The sequence below is a fragment of the Semicossyphus pulcher genome, unplaced genomic scaffold (assembly GCF_022749685.1).
Source record: "Semicossyphus pulcher isolate SPU_LCO1_2020_fin unplaced genomic scaffold, fSemPul1.0.p SCAF_17, whole genome shotgun sequence".
Taxonomy (NCBI): domain Eukaryota; kingdom Metazoa; phylum Chordata; class Actinopteri; order Labriformes; family Labridae; genus Semicossyphus; species Semicossyphus pulcher.
In genome coordinates, this window is record NW_027211681.1 from 11,584,092 (window position 1) to 11,602,498 (window position 18,407).

The 18,407-nt window shown below is 42.5% G+C and overlaps 1 protein-coding gene across 2 annotated transcripts; it reads left to right on the forward strand.

Annotated features, from left to right (window-relative positions):
• The first annotated feature begins 83 nt into the window (after nt 1–83).
• rhot1b (ras homolog family member T1) lies at nt 84–15,232 on the forward strand. 2 transcript variants are annotated; one of them, XM_069665787.1, is made up of 20 exons: nt 84–415; nt 1,331–1,389; nt 1,549–1,630; nt 1,772–1,815; nt 1,908–1,961; nt 2,111–2,163; nt 2,516–2,624; nt 4,517–4,618; nt 4,736–4,834; nt 4,947–5,055; nt 5,132–5,252; nt 5,401–5,485; nt 5,929–6,074; nt 7,263–7,363; nt 7,664–7,794; nt 8,069–8,152; nt 9,414–9,536; nt 9,618–9,820; nt 11,580–11,702; nt 13,372–15,232. In XM_069665787.1, the coding sequence occupies exons 1-20, from the start codon at nt 367–369 to the stop codon at nt 13,487–13,489; spliced, it is 1,995 nt and encodes a 664-aa protein (XP_069521888.1). In that variant the 5' UTR covers nt 84–366; the 3' UTR covers nt 13,490–15,232. The 2 variants fall into 2 exon arrangements, with proteins under 2 accessions (XP_069521888.1, XP_069521889.1); XM_069665788.1 differs by lacking the exon at nt 11,580–11,702.
• The last annotated feature ends 3,175 nt before the right edge of the window (nt 15,233–18,407 follow it).

The window sequence follows — 18,407 nt, forward strand, 5'->3', positions numbered from 1 at the left end:
GCAGTCAGCTGAATCCAAGGGGCGTGGCGGAGACACGCTTGCTAGCGCTCGCTAATGCTGTTAACATTCAAGTTTATGTGTAGATTAGCTGGCTGATACATCACCACAAGCGCTGACTGACTGACTGACTGACTGAGCCAGGGAGACGGAGTACGGTAAACATACCTCGTTGGTATTCCGGATATCTAGTTTACGGTGGCTGTATCTCCCTAACGATGCAGTCTGTTCTGAACCAGCGTAAACTGGAGCTGAAATGCGAACGTAGCTGTTAGCACGCGAGCCAGGCCGAGGAGAGCTGGCTGGCTGTACCCTTCATCCAGACAGGAGCATAAATGTGTCACACAAAACTGTCTATCGAGACCGTCGATGCTGGAGAAGATGCGCAAGGACGTGAGGATATTATTGGTGGGAGAGCGTAAGTATAGCTGTCATTGACTGACTGTTAGTCAGCAGCCTTTAGTGTTCACTGTCTGATGCTGCCAGCTGGGCATGTGATGCTGCTGGCAGCCAGACCGGGGTCTATTTCACTGCTTTTGGTTTAACTTCTGAAGTTATTCCGTGATTTGACTTATTCTGTTTTAAATGTCTGTCTGTGGCTCATTGTTATGCTGCATAGCTTGTTTAAGATACTCCCAAAAAAAGAAGGAAATGAATGTAATATATAGGAATAGCCTTTATCTGTTATACTTCTGGTATGTCTCCATTATAATGACCTTAGTAACCTCATTCATTTCATTTGGAGTTTGCACACAGATTACAAAAATGTTGCTCAATGTGTTGTGATCTTTAGGTGTCAAACTATTAGAACAAAAAAATAAGATATTGCATGCTCATTTTTCTATGTTTTCTTAACAAAACATTAGGGTCAATACAGCTGTTCTTTACAACAGCAAGGTCAAAGGTCATTGAATTAGTTGAAAATCCAGGAATTCAGGAGGCAAATTCCCGAACAACTAGAGGATTTTATTTTCCAGATTTTACACATGTAACAATGTGGAGTTTTTCACCACAGGAAGCTCAAATGATTTCAGATTATTAAGGGAACAGTTAGGAATATAGTAAATTGAAGGTTTCTGGCCTATTTATAGCAAGTCAGTGATTTTAAAATAGAGCTAGGATGAAAGCAGCAATTTATAGATCATGCACACAAATTCAAAATGCCCTTTGACGTCCGTAATGTGAAGTCTCTGTGGCAGTCACCTGGCCTGAATAGCATGCTAAGCTCAGTCCCAATGATGTTAAATTAACAAGTCACACTCCCATGAATTAAATATTAACACAAACTGTAATAACCGTCTCATCTTGTACTGAACTCTCCCTCCCTCGACAGCCAAAGTGGGCAAGACGTCTCTCATCATGTCCCTGGTCAGCGAGGAGTTCCCAGAAGTGGTATGGATCCATTTTTATTACGTCACATTCTGTAAACATTGATGATGCATCTCCACAACAGCCTTTTAGAAGTCTAACACCATAGATTCAACCACGTCATTAAAGCCCTGTAACCACTTAAAACATATCTGTAATCGTGCCATATTGTTTTGAATGTAGGTTCCCTACCGAGCTGAGGAAATCACCATACCTGCTGACGTCACACCAGAGAGAGTTCCCACACACATTGTGGACTATTCAGGTACTTTAAGCCCATGGGCGTTTCAATCCTTGAAAATTGTTTTAAATCTTGGTAACCTTGGTTACATCAAGAACATACAACGTCTTGTCTTCAAATTGAGAAGGACTTCCTGGTATTTACACTCTTCTCTTTCTCGTGCAGACGCCGAGCAGACAGATGAGCAGCTGTTTCAGGAGATCTCCAAGGTCAGTCTGTGCATTAAGCTTTTCTGTTAACATGGAGGGAAGTGCTGAGTTCAGGTAAAGGCCTAATGGACTGCCTCTGCTCTCTCTCATAGGCAAATGTGATTTGCATTGTGTACTCTGTCAACAGCAAGAAGTCCATAGAGAAGGTGAGATACCTCTGATTATAGCATTTCCATATTTTGTTTGTGTAGCAGTTAAACAGTATCACTTTGTTAGACTTTAAATGTGGCAGTGTGACAGTCACAAATTGTTTTCTGAAACAGTTTTCAACTTTACTACCTTTGTTTTCCCGTAGGTGACCAGCCACTGGATCCCGCTTATCATTGAGAACACAGACAAGGACAGCAGGTATGAACTTGCGCTAAAATAGTCGAGAGGTTTTCTTCGTCAGCTTATTTTGAGCAGTGAAATATGGGGTCAAGAGCGAGCCCGATTCTCTATTTGTCTATGAGCATGTCAGCACCTAAATGCATGCTCAACTCAGTGGAAAATCTGCAAGAGAACATCCATGGAATTTTACTACTCGTGTTGGAAGAGATGAGCTGTAGTCACAGGGTGGAAAACGTGTCATAAAAGCTTCTCTGTAAGCAGGAAGCAGCAGTTTCGGCCTTATTGTGAAATCAGTCATTGCAAGTTAAATCTGTTATATAGTTAGGGTTTTTTAGGGTTGATACAATGTTGTGTGTGTGTCTGTGTCCAGGGTGCCTCTGATCCTGGTCGGGAACAAGTCAGACCTGGTGGAGCACAGCAGCATGGAGACCATACTCCCCATCATGAACCAGTACAGTGAGATAGAGACTTGTGTGGAGGTAAATACACTAAAGTCATCCTTTGTAAGTGGAACAAACGTTATCAAGTGTTTATTTGCTCAGTAAGTTACTTCCACATTCAAGTAATGCAGCTGCAGTGGTATTGATTCAGACAGCAGACAAACACAGATATGTTGCACGGACTCAAAGGGGAAATAAACACAATGGAAATCAATATCTGCTTCTATCCTCCGTTAATTAAACAGACACATGAAGAGGGAGGAAACATGAGAGCAGCTCCACAAGAACTGGAAACTTAGCGAAGAGAAACAACAACGTTTTCAAGTTAACATCTAGTAAATCCACAGTGCTTGTACGGGAGATTTTATCACTTCATTGAAGAAGTAAAAACATTAAAATATCAATAGAGTTAAATGCTTATCACAAGATGACAATGCAAACAGATTGTCGACAGTTGACACAGCAAGAATTAGGAATATTTCAGTGACGTCTTTAAAGGGCCAGTTGGCCAATTTTCAACCTCAGTCCTATCATGCTGTTATGAGGAGCTAATGCCATTATGGTAGGAAAAAAATGCAATTTCTCTCTGTGCCTTTGGAGGACGCTATCCGCTTCTCCAATGGGCCTGGAAAACCTCCACCAGACGACGCAAAACGCGTCATCTGGCGGAGGGCCAGGGAGCTCGCTAAACTACACTTCCTCAATCTGGGACGCCCGCCTCGGATGTCTGCAGTGTTTAGCTGAAAAAACCCCACATACAGTAAAATGTAATCATTTGTTCCATGCGGTGCCTTGAAACGCTTCCTGCTCTCCGGTTTTGCCTCCCAGACATTCAACATTTATAACTGAGTCTGGTTCAAAGTCATCACGTTTTTATAGACGATCCACCGGTATATTCTCGTCGTATTTCGGATTCTGTTCCGCTCTGAGCCATCGCCTGCAGTGATCAATGTCCTTCACTTGAAAACGGTTGCTCCTTTCAGAGGGAGGGGCGCAATGCTAACTGGATGTTGTAGAAATGTAGACTAGGCAAAACCATGAGCTGTTTGTGCAACTTTCTCCACAGCTATGGCGCCAATTTTAAATATTATTGCTTCTATCGATTACAGAGAACACCAGCTTTGACTGACAGTGGCTTTTTCCAGGGGAGAACTGCTCCTTTAATACAATAAGTAGATATTATTTGTGACATTTTTGATAATCCATTTTGGGTTTCAGCCTTTTTTAAAGCAACATTTTTAGTATTTGTTGGTTCCAGGTTCTTAAATGTGATGAATTACTGCTTTTTTTCCTACATTATTGTAAAACGTATGAATGCATCGTCTTTGGGTTTTGGTCTGTTGGTTGGACAAAAGGATTTAAAGATGCCTCTCTGAGCTTTGATCTCTGGAAATTGTATGAATCATGATAGTAATCAGTGGATTAATGCATATAGAAATAATTGTTAGTTAAATCCCTTTACAACATTTGCTCTCCGTGTTTATGATCCCCCCTATCAACTACAGTGAACGCGTGTTTCTGCAGTACAGTATGTCAAACCACATTTCAAGTTTGAACTTGTGACCTTTGAAGTCTGCAGCTTATAGATAATCTATATCTCCTTACAGGTCTGTACCTGTGATTTTTCAGACTGGTTAATTAGACTGGGCTCGTCGCGCAGACAGATCCTGTGTGTTAATACCCTGTCTGGCCATGACTTAGCTCCCGCTCACTCGCACACACGTACGGTATATATACAGACGTATACGCACCCAAACACAGGCATTCAAATGCAGACGGGTTGGTAAACATGGCTGGGCCTGCTTTGCATCACGTGTCAGGCAGTGGTGTAAGGGTGTAAAGGTTTCTGTATGGTGGAAGGTTAAATACAGAAGCTTAAGTGCGTGTTTGTCTTACCAATGTCCCTCTTTCCTTTTCCTGTTGCTTTTCAGTGTTCGGCAAAGAACCTGAAGAACATCTCAGAGCTGTTCTACTACGCCCAAAAAGCTGTTCTGCACCCCACAGGGCCGCTCTACTGTCCCGAGAAGAAAAATGTAAGAGCAGTAATAAACCATGTGAATCCTGCACCACTGTTTTACACCAAACATCTTTTTTTGCGTGGTTGAGTTTAGTTGTTGGAGTAACTTTTGCTCTCTGTCTTTGACTCTCAGATGAAGCTGCTTTGTATAAAAGCTCTGACTCGAATCTTCAAAGTTTCCGACCTTGACAACGACGGGATTCTTAACGATCACGAGCTCAACTTCTTCCAGGTCAGTCCCCCGATGACTCATGTAGCCGTAGAGTTTAACAAAAAGTAGCACAGAGCCCAATCATGCTAGTTTTAGCTACATAACAATGATGTTTCTGTCTGACTGCTCACAGCGGACGTGCTTCAACACCCCGCTGGAGCCTCAGGCGTTGGAGGATGTAAAAAATGTGGTGAGGAAGAACCTGAGTGACGGAGTGTGTGACAACGGACTCACTCTGAAAGGTGACGCACTGGCCTCCTCAACATCATCATTATTCCTGACTGCTCTGTTTGATATGTCTGTGACCTTCCTCTCCAGGCTTCCTGTTCCTGCACACCCTGTTCATCCAACGAGGCCGCCACGAAACAACGTGGACCGTGCTGAGGAGGTTTGGATACGATGACGACCTGGAGTTAAATCAGGACTACCTCTTCCCTCCGTGAGTCTACAGCACCAGCTCCCTCCTGAGTGCATGCAGCTCCTCCTTACTAAAACCTGTTTCTGTGTTTGCACCTCCTTTGTTTGCTCCCTTATGTTCAGCCCAGGGACCTCGACAGTAATATTTACTTTGCAATGTCTCTCTCTAGGTTGAAAATTCCTCCAGACTGCACCACGGAGCTCAACCACAACGCCTACCTCTTCCTGCAGAGCGTCTTTGACAAACATGACAAGGTATAATCCTGAGCACCTGCTTCTGTTTTTACTTCAGCCTCTGACCTGCAGAGGCACTTACAAAAAGCTAATCAGTGCACGGCCCATCACAAAACCAAAATACACTGCCACAGTGAGCGCTGACCGCCCGCTGAGACCTGATTTAACTTCTCGTCAGTGACGAGGGATTGCCAGGAGAATAAGCCACGAGGTTAGAATGAAAGTCACCGAGCCAAAGTGACATCGAGTGCCAAGATCTGTTTTCTGTTAGAGTGATTAGTGTCCGACTGTGAGTGTACGCTTCAGTCCATCGTGTTTACATGTTTACAAACTGTTCCTGAAATAAGATGAGCACATTCCTTTTTTATCTTTTAAATCCCATCTGAAATATTTTCTGCCTTGAGCAAATGTTTCCATATTTGGGTCCAGCATCCTGAACAGTAACCATCCATTGTGTATATCAGGACCGTGACTGTGCCTTGTCACCAGAGGAGCTGAAAGACCTGTTTGATGTGTTTCCCTACATGCCCTGGGGTCCAGATGTCAATAACACAGTTTGCACTAATGAGCAGGGCTGGATCACCTACCAGGGATATCTCTCCCAGTGGACGTAAGTTATTATTTTTAGGTGAATTTAAGCCACTGTATGTAACATTTCTGACGTTTGCACCCTCTGCTGGTGTTAAACAAAAATACTGTCTGACATGGTGCCACATTTTCTCGACAAATGAAAACTCACGACACCTTTAAGGCCAGGAAACTTTTTTTCTGAATTGATGCATGATGCTCTTTAATCAACGCTGTGTTCAATGGAAACTCACCTTCATGTAAAGTTTGCCAAACTAGTTTCCTTGTAATGTAGTCCAAACTTTTAAAGATGTTTCACGCAGAGAGTTGGCTGTTTATTTTGTGTCAGAGTGTTTGTTTATGTAAGAGATCAGTGTGCAAAATTTTGTGGCATTCATTACCCCCCCTTTAAGTTTGTAGAATAACCTACAGTCGCAGGGAAACTAGCAAAGACACAAAAGCACTGCCTCATTGTTGGGGTTTGGTTTGTCCATTCTTGGCTGCTGTGGAAACATGGCTGTGCAACATGGAGGACTTCAGTAGATGACGGCCCCTCCCCATTGTAGACATGAGTATCTCATCATAAGTTTACGGAAATAAACCTAATTTTCGGTTAATTATTCACTATAATATACTGCATATATAATGAATATTATATACAATTCCTGATGAAAAACTCTCTGTCAATCAATCCCCGATTCTTACACATTAGACATTTTTACACTTCAAATACATAGTCCTTGTATAAATATCATTCTAAGCTTTTTTAAGTACATATTTTATCAGGGCAAAGTTTGTGCGGCTTCACTGTGTAAAGACAAAACACTGACGCATTTGATCTATTGTGTTAAATAGAACGGGTTTAGTAGGAAACAATTAGCATATTCCTCAGTCTGAGGCATCCCAAAACACAGGAACCGTGTGGGAACTGGTATTACTGTCAAAAAGAAAATACCCAGATGTCTCCATTAAATGAATTTAAAGCTTCTGTGAGGAGTTATTCGCTGGTTATGAAACAGACTGAAATTAATTCTGATGACTCTATATGAGCGACAAAAGCAAACCAGACCATCAGCGACAAGAGTGATTATTTCTTTATAGTTATTTTTAATGCCTGAAGCTGCTGGCGGGGGGGTAGGTGCCAGGTGAAGCGATTAAATGCACTCTGCCTTTGTTTACATTTTTTTAACATAATCACGGCCTGAATCTCCCATTTATTTCATTTTATCAGGTTAACAACGTATCTGGATGTCCAACGATGTCTGGAGTATATGGGTTACCTCGGTTACTCAATAATTGCTGAGCAGGAGTCCCAAGCAGCAGGAATCACAGGTGATTTACGCCATCACATCGTCTTTTACATATTCATATAAAGATAAAGCATGAGCTCTAAATATAGTGGTTATCCTCACAAGGTGAAAAGAATGCTTTCATACTCGATGAGATGTTGTTGTCATGTATGTTCAGCCATGATGATTATTCCACATCTTAAGCTTTTCTTCAGTCGTGCAATCAGTAATTACATCAGTGAATCAACAGTCTCATTACAACGGTGACGCAACAACATTGTTGTTTACTGACAGCGGGCATGTGTTGTGTACAGTGAACCTCGTGTGTTTCGCCCCCCTGCAGTGACCAGAGCTAAGAAGATTGACCTGCAGAAGAAGCAGACCCAGCGCAGCGTCTTCCGCTGTAACGTCTTTGGAGACATTGGCAGCGGCAAGAGCGGCTTCCTCCAAGCCTTCCTGGGAAGTAACCTCATGGTAAACAAAAATAATTAGATGCACAGTTTACCCACAGAGATATTTTACAATGTCCTGGATGTAACCCCACAGACACGGCAAAAGCAAATGTTACAGTACATAACATAAAGGAGATATTTCAGGTCTTTTGACAGAGTCACAGTGATTGTTTAATATCATAACAGAACACTTATTGTCTTGCATATATGGGATAGTATCAATATAGGCAAACATATTCCTGCCAGTTTCAAGTCCCTATCTGTGTTTACATTATGTTCCTTCTCTCTCTCCTCAGCACCAAAAAACAATCAATGAGGAGCACAGATCGTACTACGCCATCAGCACAACCTATGTTTACGGCCAGGAGAAATACCTTCTTGTGAGTATCAACTTTTCCTCTAATATTACATGAATTACTAGCGTTTTTTTGCAGGCTGTTAAAAAAAAACAAAAAACACTTTATATTTGTATTTACCACGATTGTGTGTGACGTTGTCAGCTGTGAGGCCAGCCCTGCCTCAGGTTGGCTCTGCTTACCTGGCTGTTCATATAAGCTTCTTATCATGTTCACCTAACTCCCTTTGTGAAGCGTTTCCACTTGACAATAGGATTAGGAATCACTACCTACTTCCAAACACAGAAGCAATCCTGGACCAAAGCACGGCTAGTTTTGTGTGTCTGAGAAGCAGTGTGCAGGAATGTTGAACGCCCTTTTATTAACTCTTCTAACAGGCTACTTTTAGAGAATTATGTTTGGCAAAGACACCACTAAAGTTAAAATACGTTTATGTTACCAGCCATAAACGTACTGTTAGTTTACTCAAGCACATAACAAGTGACCGCTCTCTTTCCCATCTACAGGGAAACACTCTGCAGCATCATGACTCTGTTTCTGTCAGCACTCATAAACCCCTTTCCCATCAAAATTAGCGCGTTGACGCAGGTTTTTCAAACCCGGAAAGACTCGCTAATAAATGCAGATTGTCTCTTTCCCCATTGCCAGTGGAGTATACTCCTTTCGATCTCTTTTCTGCAGCGTCACGCCGGAAACCTGTGGCCTTATTTCTTCTTCCCCTCAGATCACAAGAAGCTCTCTCACCTCGCTGTCTTGCCAGTGTTGCTCCATCTTGCACGAAACGAAGAACAAATTCGCCGTTGCATGTTGTTCTTCTGTATTTACAGAACAGCACCCAGAACTTCAATGCGCGTCATAGCATTGCACCGGAAAGGGGGCGGGGTCTACTGCAGAGTTATTTGACCCGAGTCTGAATGCCGATTGTAACCGTTCCCACTGAGCGAAAAAAGTGGGAAAGGGGCTACAGATAACTGGACACAGATGCTGTTGTGATGCCCCAGTGTGGATGATCTTGATAACACCTTGACTCGTGGTGCATCAGTAAAACAGCAGCATGTGTGTCTCTTCATTGTAAACATTTGAATTCTTTTGGCCAAGCGATCTGCGTCAACAACTGTGATTACTGACCGAGCTACAGCGATGCTCTTAGAAGTGGAGAGAAAAAAGTTAGACAAACTCTGGCTGTAGTTTTTCCACCACCGATTAAAGTCAGAAAACAATGGCTGTATTAAACCAACACAGCTGGTCGCAGTGAGACAGAGAACATTGTCTTCTCTCCTTTCAGCTTCATGAGGTGTTCCCTGACTTCGACTACCTGTCTGATGCTGATCTGGCCTGTGACATTGTCTGCCTGGTCTACGATGTCAGCAACCCGTACTCCTTTGAATACTGCGCCAAAGTCTTCAAGGTAAAAACTGTCAAACTGTCCAAAAAACAACCTTTGAAAAACATAACTTCATCCTCCATCGCTCTCTCTTTCCCTCCTCAGCAATACTTCATGGACAGCAAGACTCCGTGTATGATGATAGCAGCGAAGTCGGACCTGCAGGAGGTCAAACAGATGTACGGCTGCACTCCTCTGGACTTCTGCAGGAGGCACAAGATGCCCCCTCCCCAGTCCTTCACCTGTAACACTACAGCAGCACCCAGCAGAGACATCTACACCAAGCTCACCACCATGGCCATGTACCCGTAAGTACAGAGACCTCGTATCTACCTTTTTATGCACATTATGTGCCCCAAGTCATTGCAGAGATACCTGCTTTTAAAACCTTTTACTAATAAGTCATTTGAATTGATTCCTGACATTTGTATTTGTCATTGCCTGTTTGTGCATGAAAGCAAACAACAGCTGTAGTTTTACTTCTCTGAAATTATTGACTGAAGTCTAATAAATATTCCATGACCTCATAAAGTTGAAAATGTGCAACATTCCTTATCTGCTTGCACGCAGGAGGCACACCTTTCTGGTTTGAAATGTTCCGGTTGTTACAGGACACTCAGTACTTTACATGCCAACACCTAAAAAATGCACTTAGAAAAAAGTGCAGTAAATCCTACCTTCATTAAAGTTGAGTTCCAACTCACCTTTGGTCATGAGCTTTGGGTAGTGACCGAAAAAATGAGATCGCACACACAAGCAGCCTAATGAGTTTCCTCCACAGGGCGGCTGCGAGAGATCGGGTAGGAAGCCCTGAGTAGAGCCGTTACTCCTTTGCATCGATTGAGCCAGTTGAGGTGGTTCAGGCATCTGATTAGGATGCCTCCTGGGCGCCTCCCTGTGGAGGTTTTCCGAGCACGTCCAACTGGGAAGAGACCCCGGGGCAGACCCAGAGCTCGCTGGAGAGGATTATATATCCCATCTGGCCTGGGAACGCCTCGGGATCTCCCAGGAGGAGCTGGAAAATGTTGCTAGGGAGAGGGACATCTGCTGGCACCGTGACGCGACCTCGGATTAGCAGAGGAAAAATAGATGGATGGACAGATCAAAGTGGAGTTTTTGTTAAAAATGTTGTATTGATTTTACTATACTATAAGGCATTGGTGCTCTTGAACTGTATTGTAATTCATCTTTACCACATTGATTTGGATCAACAGTTTCACCTAAAACAGTTTTAGCTAGGTGTATCTTACAAACTGACAAGTGAGTGTGTAAAGCTCACATGCTTCTATTGTCATTCTTTCCTTGGTAAACCTTCCAATTAATCAATTCAACTACAGAGTAAGGATATCATTGTAAGTACAAACTGTCCCACCACAAAGAGAGTTACATTTTTGCTGTCAGTCGTGTAAAAAAGAGGAAATGCAATTGTGTAACTCTTGTACCTTTTAGCTTTTTCCTTCAAAAGCCAACACAATGTCTGTATTATATTATAGCAGTGTTTTTACGTGCCCTTAGGCCGATTAAACATTGCACAGGAACAATCCTAAATTGTAGTTAAAATTTAAATTGAGTTGTCTTAAAATAGGTGGACATATCCTGTTCTTAGTTCCTCCTCTGTCCGTGTGTAATTCCTATTACTCTCGGCCCTGCCTGAGGGTGAACTCGCTCCCTGCGGGGATGTTCCTACTCTGTGAAAGTGTCAGTATCAGACATGATGTACTTCTCTCTACATTAATGCACTTCACTGCCCTCAGGATGAGATGCACTCTGACGCTCTGATACCACACTGTTGTGCGTTGTGGTTAAAAGGGTTTCCCTGCTGAGCTGTGCCATTGATCTCTCCCTGAGGCTCTCACTCCTGCGGTCGGCTTTCATAACACACAGTGCCTCTCCGCGCATCACACAGCTACATCGTTACATCACATCACAGCAGACCAGCCAGTATTTAACCCACAGCCTGGTTCCTGTCTCTCAGCTGATGGTGGTGGCATCTTTTAACTCTCTTTCTTGTGTGTTTTATATGTGAACTGTGTGTTTGGTGTTTGTCTTCCTCGTATCTCTTTTCAGCCACGCCCGGCTGCGCTGCATGTGCACTTGTAACCGGTGCACCTTCTGCTTGTGTCAGAACTTCCTCAACTCTGAGCTGCTGCAGACGGTCAGGGCCAAACTCTACGCTGTTGTACTCAGAAGGTCTTTTTAAAAACCCTTTTACAACCCTTTCTTCGCCTCCACCTTTCAGACCTGTCGCCATCATCACTCCACGCTTGTTCACCTCAGTTCTCCTCATTTTTTACTGAACTTAAACTTATGAGTTGTTTAATTTTTAGCCATCAAATTCTCAGAATAGAACGATAGAAAGAAGAGACTTTCGTCAGCAGATATTTCATGGCAGCATGCATGTGCAGCAGAGATTTTAGAGAAGTTTTAGGAATGATTTCAGAGTGATTTTTTTTGTTCTTCTTAGTCAATCTTGTTGTTCATAACAGGGGTTCCCAACCACTGGGTCGCCGACCAGTACTGGGCCTTGGGTCGCTGAGTACCGGGCCGGGAAACCCAATACGTGTCTGTGACATTCCAAACATAAGCAGAGTCGCTTGTCGCATTGGCCTTGCGCCTCTAAAGACACTTCAAAAGTTGCCCAATTCAGCTGGAAAACCACAGACCTGGCTATGCATCTTTATTTGATCATGAAGCCTGATGCTCCTCTACAGCTCTGTGTTTATCAGTGAAATATATAAACTACACAGCACATGGACATGTAACAGCATGTGGAGACAAAGTTTATACTTTAACTGTGCGCGGAAATACGGATCACTACGTTATCGAGACAGATACAGAGCATGAGAAACACCGATCTGTGTCATATCTTCTCCTCTCCTCCGCGCGCTCATGATAACTCCGATAAACTACACGTGGATCACCTCCGTGTCATCTCATTTGCAGCATGTGGAGATGTATTTTATGCTTTATGAATGTTGTTCACGGAAATACGGAAAAGATCGCGACCCGATTGAGTCAGGGGCAGAGCTTGAGAAACACACACGGATCGGTGTCATCACTGCGCTGCATGATCGTAAACTGCTCATAGATCACACTCTGGATCATCTGTCTCTGACCCCTGCCGAATTAAAAACTACTCCTCACAATCTGTCTGTATTTCCGTTAGTGTGATTGTGATTTACGCACATGCATGTCAAAGAGCAGAGCGTTGAAGAATACCCAGACATTGTTGTTACCCCCCAAACCGGTCCGTCAGAAATATTATTGCTACTGTCTGGTCTGTGCAGTCACAAAGGTTGGGAACCCCTGCTCTACAACACACTTTCCTTGCCACAAGTCTTCTTTCCGACTTCTTCCATCCTGTCTGATTTCTTTGTGCAACTTTTGTATCTTGATTTCAGTCATTCATTCATTCATTGTCTTTGTCCATGTAGCTGTGCCTCAGCCGTCTCATCAAACACAGAAGTCGCATTTTATTTCTGATCGTGTTGTCTCATGTCGTAACTTTAAGCTGCACGTCCCTCTTCTGTTTGACTGGCTTTGCTCTCCATCCCTGTTGTGCCATTCATACGTCCTTTATTTTCTTCATGTTCATGTATTTATCGTTTTCAGAAACCCCTCTCACAACTGAGACTTCCTTTCATTTCTGTTTAAAACTTGAGAGATATTACTTGTTTAAAGGAGTTGTTTAATTGCATCAATTTGGTTTAAATTTTGAACAAGATCGCTCCAAGTTATGCAAAATACTCAGATGCTGAGAGGCTTCTTACGTCTTACTTTTTAGTGTCCTTCCCTTCCCTTCCCTCCTCTCTGTCTCTGTATTAATCTCTCTTGTGGCCCGTTTCTCTCTCCTCAACAGGCATGTGAGCCAAGCAGACTTGAGGAGCTCCACCTTCTGGCTGAAAGCGAGCGTGGGGGCGACGGTGTTTGCAGTGCTGGGCTTCGCCATGTACAGAGTGCTGCTCAAACCACGGTGATCCTCCGGCACCCTCTTCACACGTAGAACATAATAATAGAGCTATTTTGACCAGTCACAACATTAAGCTTTTCCATTTGCATTTAGTAAATGAAATTTGTGTCAAATCTGTCATGGTTTGTGGTTTAATGGGTCCAAGGGGGAAAATTGTGTGAAAGCTTAACTTCATTTTTGGCATTTTCATTCTTGTCTAAATTTCTCCTCTTGGAGATAAAAGAAAAAATATTTAATTTTGTACCAAATTGCTAATTTGCTTCAACTATTTGTTTGAACTATTTGTTTGCAAGTATTTGCAACGTAATATATCTATATTTATATTGAAAATAAGGGTAAGCTGCTGCAGACGGGAGTGTGTTACAGACTGTATATAGCTGATATTTGGTTGCTTGCTGATTGAAATAAACAACTCGCTGTTAGTTGTCATAGGGATTGTGATGTGTGAGGTATGCAATAGCATTGATGCTTTTATTACACTGAACAATATGTAAATAGTGTATATAATATAGTAGACTGTACAATTGTTTGTCTTTGTCCAAAAGGGTGATGCCGGATTCACGCTGAACACAGAGGTATTACTTTAACAGCCCGACCGTTAACTCGCACAAACGTCAGCATTGATCACTCGCTCTGACAGGAAGTGGTTTGCATTTCAAGGTCAAATATTTAGACGCACACTTTTCTGAGATTGTGAGGAAGAGTCTGCTGCTCTCTCCCATGTCTTCCCATGTCGGTGTCAGATCTTGCGTGTGTGCCGGTATGTTTGTGTACTAACCAATGACTGTATATATAGATGGACAACGCGTCTCCATCTGCTCCCATTGTACGTTTTTGATGCCAAAATAGCCCCTGCGATAGGCTCTGCCATCTTGCGATGGTGACGTCATACGGAGCCAGAGATCGGCGAGTGAAGCGGCCGTAGCCACTTCTGCTAACCCAAACACACACTTGACTTACCAAAAAAACAGCAAGGATCCCGCACGCCGGCGTGTTTAACAGCAGAACTGCTCTTCTGTGTTGGTCTGAGGTTAACGTTCACAGGTATGGAAACTTCAATGACTGTAGTGATTGCTTTAGTTACGTTTCTACTCGCGGATCGTCCTCCACTCTGCTCACCGGGAGCTGATTGGCTGCAGGAGCCGAATTTGTCAACAGAGCTGTCAATCATCATTTTGACAGCATCAAATAACTAATTAGAAATAAACTTGTCAGAAAAACGACACTTTGACATAAATCAGCATGATAATAACTTGATTTTATTGTTTGACTCATGTCTCACCTGTTAACATGGAGGAGGCGGGCTTTATGACCTGTACTGCAGCCAGTCAGCAGGGGGCACTCTAAATGTTTTAGCTTCACTTTTAGGGAGCTGTCATGTCGTCCATCTTTTTATACAGTCTATGGTACTAACATGTTGAAAATCGACACTTTACAGCCATCCGTTACATTTCTGTGCTTGCATGCTTCAGGATATCCGACCACGTTTCAGTGCTTAAAGACTTACCGAAATAATTACCTCGCCGACTTATCCACATTGCTGTCCATCTCCCAGTTATCCCCGGGTGGAGTAAAGTTTATTTACTGGAGTGCTTAGGAGATAGTTGTTTTGGTTCTTTGTCGGGTTTCCTGACCCCAGAAGATGCAATAATGTGGCCCCGGATGTTTCAGTTTCAATCCACTTGCCACTGTTTGCCATGAGGTTCAGTTTCATGTATTCACTCATCCCTGCCTTTCCAGAAGTTTACAATAAATACATATGTCTATAACCGCTGGTGTGCTGGAGTTTATTCTTTTAGTTTACATGATTGTTTTTCCACAACTCTTCAAATTAATGCAATTTAATTGTTTTATGTATTTCTTAACAGCATAAATACAAAGGACCCTGAGTTCATAAAGGATCGAGATGGTTCTTTGGTTATATTTAGTAAGGTCTGATAGTGTGCAACAAAAATGTAATGATATATGGGCACAAGAGGGCAGCATTGCTTAAAAAAGGAAAACATTTGTGTGGCTGCCATGTAATTTATTTTTAAAATACTGAATCAAGCTTGTTCGGGTGTTTAGACGAGAACAACAGCGTCCATAATGAGGCAGTCTGGGAGATGAGATGGATCATACAAAGGTCCTGTTGAGGGATGACTATCATACATATATGTCTATAATCACTGACCATTATCATACTGCATTATCGCTCCTGGTCAGCTTTTATGTTCCTTCGAGTCATTAAATCTGTTTCTCCTGAACAAACAGGCCCTCTGTTGTGGATGTGTAATGATATGTATGCTTTTGTGTCCTTGACACATGCTTTAGAAAGATCTCCCTTGGTTATTTGTCCCCCTCCTCCCTTGGTCTAAGAGTGTGTGTGAGTCTTTAGGTTGATTTTTTTTATATGATGTCATTGAAAATATGCCATATGACAACAAACAGGACCTCTCTCTCCAGATAAAAGCCTCTCTTTAACTATAATTGAAATGCAGTTTATAAACTGCGCTCATCAAAGCTGATCGCTCTATCATTTAAAAGCACCCAGGGGTCATCACAGTGGGTGTTGATAAATAAATTAACCCCCATGATATTTTGACAGATTCAAAGCATGTTTCATGTCAAATGGAATATTAAATCATTCGGTGGATTTTCTTCCTCACACTTACTTTAAAGCTGCTGTGAGGAACTTTTGGTTTGTGTTGATTTTGGCGCCCCCTGTGGACAAAGCCGTACCTCTTATCTCTTTGCTGATTCTGCCCTTAAGTGGTGCTTTTTAACAAAAAGTGTCACCCTGCTTTCTTTAACAGACATATGTATCACTTTAAATTTTAGCCCTGGAAAATGTAAACAAAGGCAGCGTGCAGTTAATGGCTTCGTCTGACACCTACCCCCCCGCCAGCAGCTTCAGGCATTAGAAATATCTATATAGAAATAATCAGTCTTGTCGCTTATGGTCTGGTTTGCTTTTGTAGCTCATATAGAGTCATCAGAATTAATTTCAGTCTGTTTCATAACCAGTGAAAAACTTAATATTTTACCAAAGTTTTTCTCACAAAAACAACCAAAAGAAATCGAGCATATTTGTGTGCAGCAGCTTTGGTTGAACCACCTGGGCAGTGAAGTGACTAATGAGAGATGTGGCAGAGAGAAATTGCTTTCTCTTGACCTTGAAACTTCATCTCTTCCACACTTTATTTCACAGCCACAAACTTTTTAAGAGCAGAACCAAAAATGGTTAGAAATCAAGCGGTTTTCCGTGCCAGTGAGGATACGCTAAAAGCTTTGGTTGTTGAATCCATATAGCTCTCAGAAACACGGCGTTTGGCAGCTGCTTTGTCAGGACATTTAAACACCACTGCTTCTCTCACTAATGAGTCTCTGTAATTATGTGAGACAGTCAGACACTGTGCTGCATGAGCACTCATATTTAACCCTGAAAATGAATCTCTGTTCAGACCAGTGAAGTTATTTGAAGGTGTTTGCATGTTTGACACAAAGAGGACCTTAAGGTCTCTCCTTAGAGCTGTGAGTCCCCGGCATGCTGCTTGTTCCTACAGGGATTCCTTTTGCAGCTTCCAGGGGTGAAGTACGATACACTTTGCAGATGCTAGGTCAGCTGTACACTGAGCATCCCCTGTGAAAACACTGTTTAAAATAACTACTTGAACACCTTCAGAGGTGGTGGTGTTGATGAAAGGAGTTCATCAGTATGGGGCTGTGGTGGTATGTGAGAACATTTAGTGCTTGCAAACAGCTCTGACAGATCCTCTTGTGAAAAGACAGCAAAACTCCCCAGCTGTTCATTTATGCATGAGCGAATTCTCCCACGTAGCAGGTGTCTTTTCTTGCTGTATACCTTGTCTTTCCCTCTCTCTCCCTCTTGCTCGCACTCTCATCCCTCGTTCCCCCTGATCCCCCTCTATCATCTGCCCCTCATGTTGCAGCTCTTCAGCTGTGGTTAGCACATGACGAGCGCGAGCACGTCAAAGCTGCTTCTGCCCAATTTGCAGCGTTCAATGGAAAATCCCATCGGTGCTTGTAGGTAAACAGATAATAATTCCTTTCACTCCTTGGTAATATGGAAGATTTGAAGCGATCAACACTAGGGATTTTCTAACAATGTTTATTTAGTAATTAATGTATTCACTTACTTATTTTTTACATGTTGCGACCCAAATAAGACATTCTAGGACCTTTAGTTTCATGGTTTCTTCTCTCCACACACAGTTGTTTTGTGCAGATAAACCCTTTAATTTTATGTCCTTGTATAAAGAATTTTAAAGTTTTCCAGGAGCGGTAGAAGAAAAACTACTTGTATTAATTGTGTAGATAAAAAAAATGTATTCTGGTCACGTTAGACATTTATGCATATAAGATATACATCTGTTACGCGAATCCGAACAACTTTACACCCTGAAGTCTTTATATTCTATTAATGAATGTGCAACTGATCCGCAATTCATTCCCCAAAAGTGTCACCGATGTTCAGGCTTTACTGCAAGTTTTAACTAGACGTATGTGAGAGGTAAAAGTTTCATGTTTTCAGGCTGTTAATATTTCTACAAGAATTCTGCTTGAGGCCTCAATAAGTTCACAAAGTTCCAGATAAAAATACAGAATCTCCACATTTTGGCCGTGGTTCGCTAATCTCTGTCTCCGGGGTCTTGTCCTTTCCTTTTTTCAGAATCAACTTTAACCCACCACTGCTGTGTGGGAGTGAGGAAAAATATCATATTGTTTCCATGGCATTGCTATCACATACTGCACCTGAGGGGCAATACTAAGGCAGCAGATCAACCTACACACTGCAGACCACATACGCTCATATACAGCTTCCACCCATCTATTAGGTGTGTTTGATGTCTCTTTGGGTAATAGGAGGGTGTTTGTCTCAAATGGGGGCCCATCATTTGGGGGATTCTAGCAGCAGACCTGCA

Coding starts and splice junctions, on each gene's coding strand:
- rhot1b (XM_069665787.1), top strand. CDS start 367: ATGCTGGAGAAGATGCGCAAGGACGTGAGGATATTATTGGTGGGAGAG. Junction 1,390..1,548: donor GCGAGGAGTTCCCAGAAGTG/GTATGGATCCAT, acceptor TTTTGAATGTAG/GTTCCCTACCGAGCTGAGGA. Junction 2,164..2,515: donor AACACAGACAAGGACAGCAG/GTATGAACTTGC, acceptor GTCTGTGTCCAG/GGTGCCTCTGATCCTGGTCG.